General features: G+C 43.1%; 1 protein-coding gene across 7 annotated transcripts in view; it reads right to left on the bottom strand.

Annotated features, from left to right (window-relative positions):
* Nucleotides 1–19,625, bottom strand: part of CRIM1 (cysteine rich transmembrane BMP regulator 1) — a 178,318-nt gene that overhangs the window by 73,635 nt on the left and 85,058 nt on the right. For 6 of the 7 annotated variants that reach the window (XM_016156670.2, XM_036224025.1, XM_036224026.1 and 3 more), the window contains exon 5: nucleotides 2,604–2,725. The exons of the other annotated variant lie outside the window; for it this stretch is intronic. In XM_016156670.2, coding sequence (XP_016012156.1) covers nucleotides 2,604–2,725 — 122 coding nt within the window. The remainder of the gene's footprint in view (nucleotides 1–2,603; nucleotides 2,726–19,625) is intronic. 7 annotated transcript variants of the gene reach the window in all.

The following is a 19,625-nucleotide window of genomic DNA, read 5'->3' as shown; positions in this document are numbered from 1 at the left end:
TAGATACTTATGGCCGTCATATCTGTGGGCACTTCCTTTTTGCTTTTTACTTTCAAATTCTATGTACAACTTTATGGTACTGATTCTCCTTCCCACTGACATTTTACCACTATGTTACTGTATCTGTTATTACTGTAAAATTGCCTGAAATCCTTTGTAGATAACCAAGGCTTTATACACACACACACACACACACACACACACACACACACACACACACTAAACCTCTACTTTTCCAGGTGATGATTAATATATGAGTGTGGGGAGGAAGGTATGTGCATGTATATGTCAAAATAAGTAAAATACAGACTTTGAGACTTTGTAGGATTATGAATTTTCACTGTATTATAGTTTCTAGTCTCATCTACAACTGAATGACTAATATAGTAAAAGAGACACTATAGCAGGACAAGAAATAAAGCAAAGATCACCCAACGAGTTTATCGTAACAAAAAAGAGCCACCACCAGAAACACTGACTGTTGTCTCAACAATTTCTCTCAGTAGATGGCAAGTCACAGGACTTGAAGTCAGATCTCTAAAAAGTAAGGCTCCGAGCGGGGGCAGGCCCTGAAGGTTAATCCAATGCCACTGAGGTGGCGGTGCCATTATTAGCTGTCCAAGTCACATCATGTTAGTGTGAGATACAGAGTTAACGTCCTGATAAGACATGATACTTGGGTTTCTATTGGAAAGAAAAGGAAGGATCGATCTGCTCTTCATTACCCAGAGGACAAACAGCAAATTACATTGCTAGAGGTGGTATTTCTACAAAGGATGTGAGCTTGAAGTGTAGGGCAGTAAAAGGTGGAGGATCCCCACGAAGTGACCTTCTGTGGGTTGGTATTAAACAGCCACCTCTAAAGGGAACGAAGATAGTATGAAGCAGATGACTCACTTGCTCACTCAACAAAATCTGGGTGCCCTCTGTGAGGCAGGCTACATGCTAACATCCACAGACACAAGGACAGACTCCCAGTCCTCTGGCAGCTCAGATGCCAGGATGAGACAGACATGAGAGTACTTGCAGAGCAGTCAGTACTGGAAGAAATAACATCTGAGATGCTGGAAGCCCAGAGTAAGGAACGACATTTCTGTCTCAAATGGTACAAGTCAAATAATCACACAACATCGCCTACAATCAAGTAAGCTGCAGTGGTGCCATGGAAAAAGGGTCTGCTTGGCCATTTCCTTATGTTTAACAGACACTTCTACTGCCTGGACAATACGGGTGGGGGAAAGCACTGAATTTATTTATGCACATGGAACCTCTTCTGCACTTGTGCTTGTATTTACAAGGTCTTTAACTTAAAGCCAGGAAGCTCACTTCACCTTCTCTATCTCCCTGGAATGTCCAGAACAGTGTCTTTGGATGTGAACAGGAGGTGGGAATACAAAACAATAAGACTATTTGCTCTTGAGTCACAATTCCAAGTGCTTCACATATAAAGCCTCATTTAATTCACTGTTATTCACTCTGCTTTTACAGAGGTGGAAACTGAGGCCCAGGGAGACCAAGAATTGCCCAAATTATGCAGCTAGTTAAGTGGAAAAACCAATTTTCAAACTGGGATCATTTGGTTCCAGTCTATGTTCTCTCTCAACCACAAAGCTATCCAGCAAGCGAAGCAAAACAAAACAAGATGTGGTCACTAGACGGAAAACTAGAGAACACAATGGAACAGGACCGGACCGTAATATAACCTTTCTTGCGGGGGAGGGGAGGCTTGAGAGGGGGCAGATAATCTTTTGAACTCTAATTTCTTATAAGTAGTAGTTACTGAGGACATTTCCGTATGTATAATTTTATTGTATTTATCCAAATCCATCTTCATTTTCCTTGTGAGTCTAAGTGCTAACTAAATAATGTGCTCAACAACTGCTGACGCACCACTTGCCCAAGTTTTTTTCTTCGTTTTTCTTCTGACAACCTTGAAGGAGGGGCATGTTTTAGGTTCTCCTCTTCTCTAGCCATCAGAATTCAATAAACATCCTGTCACCAAACACCAAGCCCTCTTGTGAAAGATGAAAGGGAGAGGTGGATTCTATTTGAAGGAATCTTGTGACCGGAGAATCCTTTTTCTGGCCCACAAGGTGCAAGCCGAAAGCAGGCCAATGCTAATCATGGCCAAGCACAGGTCACAGATGTTCCCTCTAAGTAGGAAACTGCTAGAGGAACGGTGTCTTTTGTTTCAAATTGTGGTAGCTCCAATGTGCCGTTAGTTCTGTAGATCACACCCTGACAGCGATGGGACAAGGGGGTGAATGACAGTAGAAATACGATCATAGGTTCCATGATCCTTTTCTTGGAATCCTTTTTCTTGGAATCCTAAAATCGCTATCCTGCTGAAACAGCAGAATATGAGGGCTACATGCAATCTGCTATTAGATTTCTAAAATTCTTTCTGATGGATGGAATGAGGATTCTCTAACTTTCTTTACTGTATAGTGGGATCTCAGGCAAACCTTCTTTCTGAGTAAGTTTCATCAAGTCCCTGAGTATGTTCTCTGCCTTATAAAGACAGCAACAGCTAGAATGAACCCTCCCGCCGCCTCCTCCTGCGCAAATGTACACACTCTGAGAACAAGAGAAACCCCACGTACCATTAACACATTCAAAGACATCACAGCACTTTCCGGGTGTCCCATCTCCACGAGAGACTATGCGGGGAGTGGATCCCACCTCACACACGGGGAAACCACATAAGCCAGAGAGACACTCGCATCTGAAACCAAAGAAAAGGGAAGGAAAACCCCATGAATAAACGGCAGAGAAGTTGGGAGACCACGAAGTGGCTGTGGCAGACCGACGCCACTACGTGACACCGTCCTGTTTATCTGGTGCCACTGGGGCCCGGGGAGGGGGTTCCAGCATAACGTGCATTGCACGTAACTAAGGCTCATCTCCTTAATACACACCCAGATTTTTAACTTTAACCATTTTGACAGAAATATTCCTGAAATGCATTACTTCGTTTCTTACTTAAGTAGACCAGTACTGAGCATAACATTCTCCTGATGAATCAGGGCCGTTTTTATATGCAGATATTACTAGGCTATTCCGTAATTCAGTGATGCTTGCACAGGCTCCCACAGAATGAGTGCTTCTGAGTTCAATGGCCCCGTGTTGCTACTTTGTTGCTGAGCATTAGGTATTTTTCAGAAATTTGTCCAACTCTTCTTTCAACTACTAAGTTACCAGCTTTTCAGTCTTTGTGTGTGTGTGTGTGTGTGATTGTGTCATTTTTATAATTGTGTATATGGAAAATAAACAGACCCTGACTGAAGACTGAGGAGTTCTTTATAAATAAAGGGCATGACCAGTGGCATATAAGTGGACTCTGTGAAAGCTATTTGGAAGATGAAAGTCTTAATTTTGGGATCTTCTTAGCTACACGAATGCATTTCCCTCTCTATGCACAAATCAGGTATTCCATGTACTGTAAGCTAGCTCTGCTGGCTCTCACCCTTAACTTCAACTCTGCTGTGAAATCTGCCTAAACATAGAAAAATAAGAAGAGGGTAAAAATAAGAAAAGGAAAAAAAATGTTAACTCCCTGATGCTGATCTGTAAAAATAAAATAGGAGGCAAGAAGTGAGCAGCTCAGGGCAGCAGGGTGTCAGGATGTAAACGTAATGCTAGGAAGGAACAGCCAGGCTCCTGTTCTGGGGCTCCCCGGGGATGGAAGTGTTGTCAGAGGGTGGAGAGGATGACTAAGGGGTTAACCAGGTTGACAGGAGTGAAAGGAAGGAGTCCTAAAATGTACAGTGGGGGTCAAGATCGGGAGAGGATGACGGTCCCATCAGGGAAGGGCTATTAACACATTCCTTAATTCTGTTTTATTCCCCCTTCCTACATAAGTGATTGTTTTGTTGGTCTATTGTTCTTCATATCATAAATAAAACGAGTCTGTGGTCCACGAGAACCTCAATGACCAGGCCCAGGTTTAATTACATTTACAGTTAACTATAGAACTAAAAAGGAAACAAATTTAAGTTAAAATTTGTACCGAAGATCATGAAAGCTACTGGGGAGGTGTGAATGACCTCCACCAAGGACGTCCCTCCTCTCAGGCTTCGTGTGTGTGTGTGTGTGTGTGTGTGTGTGTGTGTGTGTGTGTGTGTGTTGCGGGGTGTGGGGGGGATGGTCATATTGGATTACTGGGAAAAGACGGTGTGAGATAATTAAAGTTTTGCTGTAATAGTATTTCTGCCTATGGTTTAAAATAAATGTCTGCTTGTTTTCTGTGAGTGGAGCTGATCACCTTCTAGGACTGAGTAAATATGAAATGGGTTTTTTAGTTGCTAGTAAAGTTATCCTATAGTCTTTCATTTTTATGTGCCCACCCACTGCAGTATTAAGCACTTAATCATAACACTGTGATATTACAGTAGCAAGGTACTGTTTACATTTATTACAACTGACATTCTAAGTATCAAGAGGCCATGCCCTGATCCCAATATCTGGATGTGATTACAACAAAAGCATCCTACAAGAATAGCTGACAAACCGTTCCTTCCTCATCTGCTGGGATTCATTCACATTTTTGCCCACTGATGTGTTCCAGGGAATCATTCCAATTTACACACCAAAGAGCATACATCCAACCAAAATACCCCTCTGTAGATATTGCCCTTCAACCCTTCAGCGACCTTTAATGAACACGTATGCGTCCTTATGCACCAGGCTCTCTGCTAGGCTGTCAGAAATGGTGCCAACCTGAAAACCAGAACTAAGTCTTTTTTCCCCTTTTACATTTGATCTATTTCCCAACATTTTAATATCTCTTGTTTTCCTAGATACCCACACAGGCTGCCTCCAGCAAGCTGCAGAAGACCTGAAGCTGTACCCAACTGCTTATTAACCCGTTTAGAGAAGGAAAACTCTTTATGCCAAAGTTTTATTTCTAAAGCAGAATGACGGCATATTAAAGATCTCAAAGTTCGGATGCCCTGGGTTTCGCTGGGGGGCCTCCTCCCAGCATCTGTCTCCATCTGTGCGTCTTCCTTGGCGAGACCTCCCTACTCGCTGGCATCTTCTCACACCCTCCCCTGAACCTGAGATGAGCAGATTTTAAAGACTTTTAGCACCTTAATAAAAAAAGAAATGTACAAAGGAACCAGACAAGGTGAAAATCTGGGTTCACGTCAGATATCTATCGAGCTACTAGCTACTGAGTTGAAACTTTATGAAACTGCAATTTTTTTGCAGGTTGAAAACAGTCAAATTGCAGTTTCAGATAGTTCAAAATAACTCATCTCAATTACTCTTTGACAGATAGTCTACATTCACTCTGTCAGGTAACAAATGAGGGATCCCTTCATCACCCTTATTTGCCAAAAAAATTTATTATGTCTACGAATTAGGTGAGTTCAATGTAGTTTTTTTAAAAGTCTTTAATAAAATTATTCTAGATTCTCTGTTTACCAACATGGGACGTAGGTATCCTTCCTTTTTACCGAAGAGAACAGTGAGGCACACAGCTTCGGTAACTGACCTGAAATAAAATAGGATTTCCTGTCCTGTATTTTCCGCTAGAAGAGAGTAGACTTTCTTGTATCGAGTCACTAAGTTAGAAAACAACTGGGGCGTGCGAACTGTATCCCATCCTGACCACCTTTTCTCTTCATTTTTATTTTTGTTTGTCTTCCCACCCCAACCATCCTCCTAACTTTCCCCCCAATGCCTGAAGAGTGAGCAAGGAAACGGAGAAAGAGCGGGTTAGTGGCAGGAGGAGCAGACTAACGTGAGGGAGAGAGATGCTTCCTGTTGATGTCACCGCTTGCCCCTCCCTTCCGAAACCCTCCTTACCTCAGTTTCTAGGCTGAAACTTGGTCCCCGCTCACCAGAGTCTCCCTTTCTCTCAACCCATGCCATCCCCATCCTACGGCTCAGTTCCTGTACTTCCGTGCTCAAAAATCTTAAATCACTACTCACTTAAACTGATCAATTTCTCAGCCTAGCATTCCACACTTTCAGGTTCATACACTGTTTTTCCAATTCTCTCTTGAAGTATTTCTCTCCATTATCCGTAAGCTACCATTGTACTTCTATTCTCCGAATAAGCCCCGACTTTGCTGTCTTTGCACAGCTCGCCCTAGACCCTCCCCAACATTCCTCCTCTAGCCCTTATCTCTAGCTGTTTATCTAGATACCATGTGCTTCTCTAGGCCAACCTCAGATAACAGCTCCTCTCCGAAACCCCAATACCCAATGTTTCTTACGGCCCTTTTCTCACTGTTTTGCGGTGACTTGAGCAGTCATCTTGCCGCAAGCTCTCTTAGGATTTATCACGTGTAGTCATTAAGTAAATACTTCTTAAATGAAACAGAACTAGAGATTAATAAAAAAGAGCGAGCGTATGAGCCAAACAACAATGACAACAAAGACAGAGTGAGAAGGAAAGCACTGAGATTTCTACAGGGTAAATTCGGAAAAAAAAAAAAAAAAAAAAAAAGTACCCAAGGCAGAGAGCTCTTTGCATGGTAACTTGAAACAGAAGTACTGAGGGCTTTTAAAAATAATTTTAGAAAAAAATTAATTAAATAAAATTCGCCCTTTTAAAGTCTATAATTCAGTGGCTTTATATTCACAGGGTTGTGCAACCATCACCACTACCTAATTTTAGAGCGTTTTCATCACCTCAAAAAGCAGCGCTGTGCTCTCCATCCTCCCCTCCCCGGCCCCCTGGCAACCACTAATCTATGTTTTGTCTCCATGGATTTGCCTATTCTGGACAGTGCATATAAATAGAATCATACAATATATGGGCTAAGGGCTTTTTAACTTTAAACAAGAAGGAACCTGTATCTGCAATCCTCCGGGAAAATCAAGCCTCTCATGTTATCCTCAGTATTAAGATAACGATCAATCAAGGCAGCATATTAATAAATGTCTGCATAATGTAATCACAGCTGCAGCCAGGTGGGTTGGTTAAGCTGCCTTTTTTTCTTCTGAGTAGGTAATGGATTCAGCTGCGTGGGCATCTGAGTGCCCGAGCATGACGACGAGCAAAACAGCACTCAGAAAACCATCCAAGCCCCTAGAGGGCACTCCCCTCCTTAGGAGGCCGGTGCTGGCTGGTCTGTGAGTGGAAAGGCAGTGCAAACTTATGCTTTGCCTTCCCGTCGTTTGCTTCCTGGACTACACACACAGCCCCAGGCAGGCCAGAGTCCTGGGAGAGCTCACAAGGTGCTTCAAGTCTGGCCTCTCCTTACCCTTTAGCTTCCAGATTCTACTGGTTCCTCCATATGTCCTGCAGTCGAGCAGTAATGGTCATCTGCCATTCGCTAAATCCACCCCACCCCTTATCACTCAGTGGCAGAGCTCAGGTGTCCACTCTGCCTCAAATCCATGCCTCTCCTGCGGCCCTGGTGGATTCCACACAGCCTTAAGACTGCCCGACCTGCAGGGCCTTCTCTGATCAAAAAGCAACAGGATTAATCTTCCCTCCTCCTCTGACCTTTAATAGTACACGGGGTACCAAATTCTTGGAGGGTACATGTTTATCCTACAAAATCAAAACCCTACTGTTTCTCCAGAGGTTAGACCATGCATTTTATAATTTTTATTTTGACAAATTTTATACCGAGAGCTAATAGGTGCAGCACTTTTCAAAATTAGTGTGTATAGGGAAAGACTACGGAATTTGTTTAGAGTGCAGACTCCAGGGTGCTAACCACAAAGCTCGTTTTTCTGCTAGTCTGGGGCAGGGCTCCAGAGTCTGCCTGTATAATAATCTCTCCAGGAGATTTCACGGAAGAGAATCTGGGACCCAGTTTCTGAGGAACTCTCTCCTACGGGTGCCGGACCTCGGTCGTCAATTTGTACTTTCCACTGGAAAAAGCCAAGTATGACTAGTTTCAACATTTTAATAAGAATGATGATTATTACCATTTGCCCTCGATCATTTACAAACACTCCTTCCCGCCTGGATATGGCTGCTTCGAAGTGACAGACACGTGGGATGAAGAAATGAGCAGCTTTATTTACTATCCAGTACAATCACCCAGCAGAACATGTGTGATCACTAACAAGCCACGTAAACTCTGGGATGCTCAGTCTTTTTCATTCTTAAAATGCACTGGCTGGACCATAACGAGCTTTCTTCTAACTCTGAAGTCTCGCGATCCTATCACTGCTGTCACTAGCCCCATCACCGCCACAATCTGGTGCCGGCTGGTCCCCTCTCCTGCTTCCCAGTGGCCTGTACCGTCCCTGGAGCACATCGCAACCTCGTGCTCCACACCTGCTCACTCCTCCTCCTTGCTGAGCGCCAAACCTTCACACTCACTTCAAGATGGGCCTTCACTCTGACACTTTCTGGTGATTTTTTTTTTTTTTTTTTGTGAGAAGGGGGGTGTCTATTTATACATCTACGAGTCATTTTTTCCCTACTAAAGAAGAGAGCATCTCCATAGGCTTGTCTTCATAACTAAGTTGGAGAATCAAGAGATTGTGTCCCGGGAATGACCAGAGACACTATGAAGGATGGACTATATCAGGTGTTGCTTGAAGAGACTCTGGGGAGAGGAGTCCTCTTCACCACCCCCATGCTATTTAGCACAACACAGGAGAACCCCTGAAATGTGCCCCCGAGGTGGGCGCCAAGCAGAGCTGAGGGTGAATGTTATTCTAACATTCCCCTACAACAAACTCCTTCTGTAGAGGAGGCAATGCAGACGCGGCAAACCGTCAGCTTCCCCAAGCAGACCCTCACACCTGCCCAAACCCTGGCAGGAAACAGCTCACTGAGACCCTCTGCAGAGGACATCTCCCCATACTGGATTTATGCCACGTCCGAACTGAGTGCTTGAGCCCTTCAAAAGGGAAGAACCATTGTCTATAAATCAAAAACTACTCTTTATGTGTGGGAGGGAGAGCTCTCCCTTTTGTCAGAAAAGAAGGATAAACGAGGAATTAAAAGGGCAAAGTATTTGTACTACTAGGATTCCACACAGTGTGTTAAGGAAATAACTGTCAGCAACAGAAATTATAATGACACATAAAACATTCCTATTCTATAAAAAGTAGCTTCAACTTTAATTAAATCTGATGTGCTATCTTTCTACTAATTAAATTTCTTAACTCTTTCCAGGAATGTGTAAGTTTTAAAAAAGAGGCTGTAAATAAAACATCCCGAAAGAAATAGGTTTCCCACCTGAGGGTCCAACTACCCAAACTATAAGGATCCCTCCCCATGCATGTTTCTTAGAGTCATAATTTTCCTCGTGCCTCACCATGAGACATTTACGACCTTCTAAGTCACACACCCTCCTTCGCCCTTTCCCAAGCTAACTCCTGTACGAGCTCCTTGCATTTCTCCCACCCAGGCCGGAAATCGTGGGAGTCAGTGCGGCACAGAGGCCAGCCCTGGGCATCCTGCGCTTCCTTCCAGCGGCCATCGCTCCCCTGTCACAGTGGGATGTTACCTGTACACTCTCTACCTTCCCGTCAGAGACAACAGTGAAATCATTCTGCATTTGTTGTTGTTGTTATGTTTTTTTGTTTCCCTCCTTGGGAGAGAAACTGCTCCAAGATAGAAAAGGTATAATTGAGGGCTATTAGGTAAAATATTCTTTTGCGTTTCCTAATATTAGGAACAATAATAAAGTTCATTGTAAGCCCTTAATAAAGTGGTGATTATAGCTTTCCTTTTCCTAGCTTTCTTAAAAGGCGAATAATTATGGTTCCCCCCTCAAGGCTGGCATGTGGCTCAGGAAACTTAAGGTGGTAAGTTAAAAGAAGTGGCAGGAAAATGGAAGTTGCAAGCCCACACGGTTCCTATATGATTTATCCAATTGTCTTTTAGGATCGTGCCCCACAGGAAGCAGGTGTGGTAAGGAGGAGCAATGGCACTATACACACATTATTACCAGCCCGATGCGACTGGCTGGGGAAGGAAGTTGGGCAGATTGCGAAGGGACTCAATCCTGGCCGCAGGGGAGCCAGAGGCACAGAAATGCGGCTGGAAAGAACCCCTGGGGCCAGTGGCCCTGCTGAAAACGTGACAACTGGGACCTGGCAGGCTTTCTGAGCCTTGCTCAGCTCAGCCCAACTATCCAATGACAACCAAATCCCAGGAATCGAAAGGCTCTCGGTCAAAGACGCAAGCACTGGCTTTCAGGGTGGGCAGGATGGCCTCAGAGAATAAAGAGGGGACAGGAGCGGGAGATGCACAAGGAACCAGTTCGGAAAAGTAAGCAAAAAGGGAAAACTGGCACATTGCAGGAGCAGGTTTGGATGCGGAGAGTGAGTTTTAATAAAGCAACAGAAGGTATTCCCGTTTCAGAGCCAGGATGGTCAACTGCATTAGAAATGCATGCTCTGGAGCATGGAATCTGCCTGTGTATGAACATGCAGTGATTTCATACCTAGTGGCTGCGTGTGTACATGCAGTAGGGCACTAAGCTGCATGGGGCTGTGCACTCACAGGGTCCTGGCCCTCAGTTCAGGGGGTTTAGTTTACGGAGGTGTCAGACATACAGTCACAAATGGGAGCACGATGAGATGAGAACTATTCTATCCGCTCCCTGGGGCCGGTGAGAAACAAAACCAATGACATTCTGACTGACCTTTGATTTGAAAACCTGAGCAAAGCCTCCACGGCCTGGGATGCTAACCCTCCTCCAGAGCCATGGCCACCGCCGACAGCTGACTTGAAGGCTGTGTTTACTTGGGTCCATGTGGGCTGTCAATTCCCAGGCCTCTCATCCTTGTCATCAGTGCAGAGTGCCACAATCCTCTGGTCTCCTCGAGGGACTGTGCCTCCCCACAGAGTCCTGCTCCGCTTCCCAGGGACTCATCCCTCCGTGCCATCATCTCTGCCTTCCCAGTCTTTCCTTAGCAGACAAACTCAACACCTAAACATCACCACAAGGTGCACCACTCAAATCTGTTCTAATGCCTAACTGGCTCACTCACTTATTCACCCGGGCTAGAAGGCAGGTCAACATTCTCTAAGTTGACCCCTAGCTAGCCTAGCCCTATGCTGTCGAAGAAAGCACTCTAACGTCAGCCTTAGGCTTGAGTACTGGCCACTTAGGAGTTATATGATCTTGGGCAAGTCATCTCTCTCTGAGCCTTGACTATACCATACGCGGATTAAACAAACAGATATATGAAAAGCACCTAGAATAATGGCTGGAACACAGAAGCACTCAACACCTGTCAGCTATTTTATATAAATATAATTTGGAAGGTTTCGGTGTCTATGTGGACAAAGTATTTTCACCACCCTGACCTCACTTGATCTTGTGAAATTCAATGATCCTGAAGTCCAGTGACCCCTACACTTCAGCCGCTCGCTCCTAGGGCCACGACTCTCTCAAACTTCTCACGTTTAACACGCCCTACTCGCTGATCACGATGGTTCTTCCATCCAGTCCTCTCGTGCCCACAGTCCCACCGCACCGGCTCTTCAGCCTCATGCTGTTCCTTGTTCTCCTCAGTGAGGGCATTGTCCCGATTTTATCTCCTTAACAACGTGGCCCTAACCCCATCGTGTTCTACCTGAGCCACCGTCTTCGTGCTAACTTTAAACTTTCTGCTCTGAAGTTAAACCCAGAGATGAGAAACCCAAATGTCTCAGGAGTCAGGCAGGAACCCTGGGAGAGTACAGAAATACCAGAGACAACTCAAGAGGGTCTCAGCCCTCCGAGGGGGCTTCACTACTCCTTTCATGTGGAAACGGGCAATCGATGTTGCTATATCTTCCAAATGCTCAAGATAAACCAGATTTTTATGTGAGGCCTCCCAGTTTTTAAATGTTGACTAATGTAAAGATGGTGCGCGCACACACACACACACACACACACACACACACACAGAAAAAGGCAAATCAAAGAAAACATGTCTTAGGGTCACATTCGGCCCCCAAGGCTTCCAATTGCCAACTGTGATTCAAACCAGTTATGTCCTCTGTGCTCATATTCAAACTGCTGAGGGCCGCCGGGGAAAAAGCACACTCCTGGCAGAAGCTGCTTTGCATCGTCAACACTGAGGTGCCTCCTGTGACTAACAGACTTCCATTCATCCCCAAGGATCACTTTTTCCATGAGGCTTTTTCTGACTTGAGGCACAAAGACAAATAGCTGACGCTGTGTACACACATGTGTGTAGGGTGTGTGAGTGGGCACAGATTGTGAAGTGCCCACTTCACAGCATGAGGAAGTGGGGGTGGAGGGAAAGGAATTCCAGGAAAAGGGATGAACCTACTCAAATTTATAGAGGCAAGAAAGAGTACAGTGTGTTTAGGTTGGAACAAATGGTCCAGCACACCAGGAGCATATTACGTGTTGGGATGAGGACCGGAGGGGTCTCGTGGGGGGACTTGCAGGAGACATGGCTAGTGAGACAGGCCAAGGATGGGTAATAAGACGTCCTGCATATCACACTAAGAAGCATCTTTAAATGAAGGCAAGAGAAAACAATACATCTTAAACACGTTCTGCAGTCTTGCCGAGGGGTGTTTATCTGAAGAGAAAACCAACCTTTTCATATATTCTATTTTCTTGAATTGTAAAGATAGGTGGGATACTGCTAATGTTTTAAGACGCAAGACACATGATAAGATTAAAAATTAATGACTATTATAGCCTAGAATGCCCTTTCCTCTTTCTCCATCTGGTGAACTCTGACTCATTCTTAAAGACTCCGTTCAAAAGTCAAATCCAACAGTTTTCCAAATCGGAATCAGTACCTTTGCGCTTTGTGATTTATTTATTTATTTATTTTTGCGCACTTCTACTTCTCAAGCAAGCAGCACTTTAAATGGTCTGTCTTCCCTTTAGAGTGTAAGCTTCTTGACATCGGTGACTATGTTTAATCAATCACTTAATTAATTAATTACGGTATTGATTCCATTCATATAAAATTCTAGGAAATGCAGACTCTAGTGACAGAAATCAGATCTGTGGTTTGGGATGGGAGGAAGAGAAGGGGGGATTACAAAGAGACATGAAGTGATGGGTGTGCTTTTGTTCTTTTCTTCTAAAAGAAAGGGTTGATTGAGACACATGCTAGCCGGCTAAGCAACCGGGTCCTGGGGCATGCAGTCTCAGCCGCGAGCAGCAGGCTCAGGTGGAAAAAACCATGCGCTTGCCGTCCTGGGGTTGACGGGGCTCTTTTATATGATCAAGCCGGGCGGGAGAAAAATGAAAGTTGTTTTGAAAGAATTGACACTGGCTGCAGATAAAGGGGGTGGAAGAACGTGAGGCGGGGCTGGTTCTGGGATCAGTGCAGAGTCCGTGAGGGAGTGTGACTAGGTTTTAGTCTCACCAGGTAGCACATAGCTGGCACATGGTAAACGCCTGAATATTTGCTCTGTGGGCAGCCCGAAAACACTATGGGGTTTTGATGCTAGGATGTACCACTGATGAACTATCCATAAATTTAATTAAAAGCATCTATCAAGTATTTACCAGTGCTAGGCACTGATGAGAGAGAGAGAGATACGGTGTATCCTTGTTCTCAAAAAGTATATACTCTATTGTCGTAGGAAGACAACAGTCTTCCTAACAGTCTTCAAGAACCCGTAATCTAGCTATGGAAATCAAAGCACTCGATCATATTATCACAAGAGCTATGACACATGACTTCTTTCCTTTACAAAGGAAAAGCCAGGAAAAGAATCATTTAAAATGCATTTATCTGTGCGATACATTCCCAACAGACTAACTGAGCAAGAAGCCCAAGAGAAACTAGCTGCCTCCACCTCCAGGGTCTCAGTTAAGTAGTTACAACAGTTTGCTGTGCAAACTGTATCTACACAACAATCAGGAGCCCTGCCACTTACATGTAATGTAAAGGTACAAATGAAGAGAAAACTATTTTCCATGAATTTGGGGTTGCTTTTGGCATTTCAAAAAGAGGTAGGATTTTAACGTTTTAGATTTGCTTATAAGTGATGCAAGTAAATAATATTTTTGCTTAACTCTGGAGCTGTTGTTCTGTTTGCCTGTGTCATGAGGATGATATAGTATCAATGAGAGTGAGTGGGGAAAGCCCAAGGTTCAGTATCAGCTATGTGGTGGGTTCTGCTTTCCAACTTTATTGAACATTTGATGGAATTCAGTTGAGCTTCTGTGTCTCAGTGAGAGTCAGAGGGCCATGTATTTAGTGTCTGGTGATGGCCAGGGCCACACAGACCGAACTGGATGCCCCTGAGTGAGAGCCTTGAGCTTTGTTTCAGGACTGAAACAAATGTAACACTAGACACTGTTCAGGTTCATGGAGAAACAAAAAGGCACACTAAGGCATGAATACAGGAAGCACAGGGCTTCCACGTATCAAGTGAATTGTGACAAATTAAAGTCTTTAATAGGGAAACAGTTCATCTCCAGTGGGCAAGGGCTTTACTCTAGGAAAGCATATTTTCTTCAATCTGGGGATACATCCAATGACAACATGGAATTCCTACAATTATTTTGTTTTAAAAACATCAGAGTTTAATATAGACTCTGGCTTTTTTAGTTATGAGTTGATTTGCTCTTTGGGGCCAAAAATTACTGTGACAGAGGGCAACAGAAAAGATGTTCTTTTCTTAGTTGAGAAAGAAGGGCTTCAAATACATTTCCAAATTTTTTTCTGTATGTGTTTTAAAAACAGAATGCTAACATGATAGCATACCAAGACTCAGAAATGTTTTAAATTTGTACTATGCTAATACATATTTTACACAATGTATAATTTATTTATTCAAAAAGTAGCTGGATAAATTATCCTGATTAAAGGAAACCACCAACAAGTGAATTGAATTAGAGAAATTTGTCTACTAACATACTAATCTTTAAAAATAAACACAAAATCTGTTATTAAGTGCCATCTTCTTTGAGATGATGTCTTGGGAACAGATGAACATGATAATTAATGACAAGGCTCTTATTTGATAATGTTCTTCTGAAAATGCATATTCAGGGACAATTTCCACTGGCTATTCAAGTAGGTTTCTGCACGTAACTTAATTACCTCACACACTGTTGAAAGCTTAATTACTATTTGATGACTTAAAGAACTTAACGCTGTCTCAAAGAACTAAGGAGTGCTCCCTGAGCTATGAAGAGAAACTTGCCAGTTACAAACCACCGAGAGGAAGTTTCAGGCTTTGACATGTGTGTGTGCTTGGGCGAATGAGACTGTGTTCCTGATCTTGTGTAACCCTCCCATCCGCTAAAGTCTTCAACCAGCAGAATGATGGGCTGAGGCTCTGGAGATAAGAGTTGACTGAGGAGCTCAACCACCCAAGTGTTAAGTACGGTAGCAAAGAGAAAGTTAAAGGACTCCTGACACGGTCATGCCAAGACTATCACTCGGAAGTGAAAAGATTACTCAGATGTTAATAGAGCAGAGGGATAAGAAAATCCACCGACTTCTCAATAAAATGGGAACTGTATGGTGCCACGATTTGAAACTATAGGTAAATAGGGAGGGATGTGAAAAATGATCATCACTTATATTCCGTTTGCGTGTGTGCTTTTTCAGGTCCTTGATTTCTTAGTTTAGATTTAAAGGTGGAATATTGCATTATAGCTTTTTCTTAAAGTCAGTTTTCATTACTTGGTAGATAGCCAGTCTATTAATTGATTCTTTTCTTGAAGGCAGATTACGCTGTGTGTGCCCTTATCATCACCTTCCAAAGGTCTGGAACTTTTTGAAACTGGCAGTGGTGATATCTGTAAGGCACTGAGTTTCTTCGAGATTGGGCCATACCTTATCCATCACCATACCCCACACCAAGTCCAGTGTTCTGTCTTCCATGAGGTCCCTCATGGGAATTTGCCATTTAACTGAGAATTTTCAAATCTCCTCCTTGTTTTCACTCACTGCAGCTTTGTGGTTAGATTAATTTTTTTTTTTTTTTAACTCCAGCACTTCAGAAGGGAAGGGACCACTTGCCAAAGATTCCATTCTGTTGGCCTCATCCTGTGTGAGTCGATTTCAGGCTGTGAATTCTGGAACCCCAGAAAAATCCTTTTCTAAATATCTACATCTATTCACACAAAACAGTGTGCTAGCAATCTGCTAAGAGTCTGTTTTCACAGTACAATATATAACCAACAAGATGACTTTTCTTGAGAGCCCAAAGAAGCCAGGATTGAGAAATGGGAACTAATCCTCCTGGATTTTCAACGTGAAACAGTAGAGTAGAATATCTAGATATTACGGTGAAAGTAAAGGAAATTTATGGTCATGGTCTCTGTATCTGTCCTATCTCAGAGACAACAGGGTTGAAATCCTTCCTTTTATCTTATTTCCCTTCCTGGATTACAGAGTATGGAACTGTTATGATATGACAAGGTACGAACTGGAAATTATCTTCTAAGGTCAATATCTTATGATAGAGAAATAAAACTGAGGATCGAACCAAAAAATGGAACTTAATTCAGTAGATCATTTAAGGGGCATAGAAAGAGATGGTCCAATCGAAGTTAGAAACGAGGAATTTAAAACTCCTCCATGAATATAATGTAGGAAGGGTGGTGGTGCACGTGTGTTTAGGGTAGTGTGAGATCCAGAAAAACACAGTAAGAATATGGAGGAGCTGGATAAAGAAGAGTCAAAGGGAAGACAAAGATCCAGAACCTTAGGGAAAGTAAAGTAGCAAAAGCTGAGAGAAACAAACATAATGTGGGCCCCGGAGGCAGCAAGCACAGCATGTAGTTCATGCCAATGAATGTGAGGACGTACGAGGGAGCTGCGCACACCACCCTCCCCTGAACCAAGGCTGGCTGACAGGCGCAGAGAGCCATGTTCTAGTAGAACACAGTTTCTAAGAATAAAGCCTTATCTTATGGATTCAGCCTTTGGCCAGATAAGTCTCTCCTCCTGCTATATAAGGTACTAACTATTTATAGATGCAAAAAATATGTAACTGCAATATTCAACCAGCCATTGAACAACAGGCAATGTATTTTACTGAATAATCACCCAGCTTTCACAATTCAATCGATGATGATTACCCTGGTTTAAATCATTAGTTTACTAGTTTGTTTATTTCACTGTTCTTTCCTAAGTTTTGGAGAGAATGAAAAAAATAAGTAACCATAGTTCTTTTATGACTTCCTTTGGACTTTCTCCCTTTCCTATCACTATGCAAACCATATATTTCCCCCATTATATTCTGAGTTCTGGAATTTTCTAAAATTTTCCTTCTCCTTTCTTTCCCAGGAGTCTCCCTCAGCAGCAGCTTGGCTTCATTCCCCTCTAAAGGGTTTGGGGAGGGCAAAGAATTTAAAACTAGAAAGTACTTTTGAGATCATTAAATCTCTCCTCCCTTCTCTCTCAGAAAAGAAAATAGATTCAGATGAAGTGAGAGGCCTGTCCAAATTCATGTAGAAATGGGCCTAGATTCTAGCACTCAACATCATCCGAGTAACATGCTCTCTCTGGGCAGTACCAGGCGTTGGATGGAGGGGTATTCTTTAGCTGCTAAACAGTTTACTCACATGTGCTTTGCTCAAAGGCTACAACAATGAAGGAAAGTGTAGGACGTGGAAGGTCAGGTCTCCTGAGTGGTGGGGCCGGGGAGGGGCTGGCAGGGAGTAAGCTCAGGGACACAGGGGCTCAGTGCTGCCCAGTGTGGTTCATAGTCATGCAGCACAGCCTGGCTCTGCCACTCACCAGGCAGGAGCCTTCTGGCTCAGGATGCTCCACTTCTAAAACCAGAGAGCTATGTGACCCGCTTCCTGGGGGGCAGGGTGCAAGGGGGAGTGCTAAAATTCAGGCTCATCTACATTTCCAGTGAAATTGTACCTAGAATCTAATGAGCTTTAGCTAGCCTGTAAATGTTCTGATGAAAACCAAAGTCACATATTCGTCAACATTTTAGCTAACCAATAATCTAAAGTTTTTCATTTTTTTGGACTAAGGAGAAAAAACTTAAAGTATTTCTAAATCTGGATTTAAAAATATAGGACTTTTTGTATTTGTGTCTCAGAAAGCAAGAGATATAAATGTTCCAGATACAGGTTTTCAAAGAGAACTAGACCCTAGCCAGAGAGAGGCTGGAGCCAGGAGGAACTTAGGGATTGGGCTTGCGGTACTGTGCACGACCCAGGAGAAACCCTATTTTAAGTTTCTGAACATTATAAACAATGACTGATTTCCCCCACAAGATAATCAGATTGGATTTTTCTCAATAACTTTTAAGGAATGCATATTTATAACAGAAACTGATAACAACATTTCAGAACAAAAAGTTTGGGACAAATCTCATTAAAATAAATTTAGAATGGGTGACTGTCAGTAACATATTACATTCATTCATCTTCTTAATGAAAATATAAAAATAGTTATGTAACAAATCAAAAGGCATAGGGTATTGAAAAACTCATTTGACTTACAGCGAAAGTGAATAAAATAGCAGTATTACTGTCTGGATTTTTGACTAGTTAATGTCTACCTTGTAAGTCTATATCCAAAAAGACTGGTGAAAAATTAGAGAGGCCAAAAGGAAGACTCTGTAAAATTAGGCACATACACTGAAGACAGCAAAGAGCAGTGTAGAGGAAAAAAATTGTGACCATCGGAGTTGTCTTCTTGAGAAACAGCTCGGTTGGGCTGAGGTCTGGGCACGGGAGAACACAGAAGACACAGATGTATAGCCCAGGCTTGGTCTGGTCTACCCTCTAACCACATCTGGTGGGTCCATTTTTCTCAGACAACCACGATCTAATCAAACATTATAGGAGAGAATTTCTAAGCAACATCCTGAAAGGTCGTTTTGTGTGTGTGTGTTTTTTAAATTGACCTGGTTTTATCAGGCAGATCTCGTGGTATCCCAGAATGGGATTCCCTGTTGTGTGATGGGAAAAAACCTAGTTTAATTAGGTAGTCGCAGCATTCCTTATGGAGAGGAGAGAAACATAATGAGGTGGTACTGAGAGGTTCCTAGGTCATGTGTCTACTTGCAGGTGAGCTGCTGGCTGATTAAGTGGAGAGAGAAGAAGGAAGGGAGCTGCTGAAGTGGAAGAGGTTTGCTGACAAGGTTGCCTAAATTACACTGGGGACCAGAGCCCGCGGATCAGAAGGACATTAGTCTCTGGACAAAGGCCACATGAGCTGGAGCACTCCACCAACTTTCTACAGTCAGAAGACAAAATCTAAAGGGCACCTATTTGGATAAATATAAGTTATGGTGGATTTAAAAATGGCCCGGAATTCTTTGCAGCTTCTCCCACCGAGAGATGGAGTTTACTGCCCCACTTTTTGAATCATATTTAACCTGGTGGCTTTCTTTGACCAATAGGATGTGGGGGAAGGGATTTTGTGTGATGCCGTCCATGTCCTGGGCTCTTAAGGTTTTCCTACTTCCTCTCTTGCCTCTACCGTCATGTAAAGAAGCGCAGGATGAAAGACCCTAAAGGGTGAGAGGCCCTTCCAGTCATCCCAGCTAAGTCCCCAGACACGTGAGTGACGTCACCTTAGACTATCCAGCCCTAGACAACCTGCCAACTGACTACAGAATAACCACTCACTTAATACAGTCATGAAAAATAATTAATCTTTGTTTTATTTGTTTTAAGCTACTACATTTGGGGGTGGCTTGTTACACAGCACTTAGAAATTGAAACATATGTATATTGTTTATATATGCATATAGTGCATATTAATATATACTACACTGA

The sequence above is a fragment of the Rousettus aegyptiacus genome, unplaced genomic scaffold (assembly GCF_014176215.1).
Source record: "Rousettus aegyptiacus isolate mRouAeg1 unplaced genomic scaffold, mRouAeg1.p scaffold_m13_p_7, whole genome shotgun sequence".
Lineage (NCBI taxonomy): Eukaryota > Metazoa > Chordata > Mammalia > Chiroptera > Pteropodidae > Rousettus > Rousettus aegyptiacus.
This window is presented reverse-complemented; position numbering and strand designations above follow the sequence as displayed.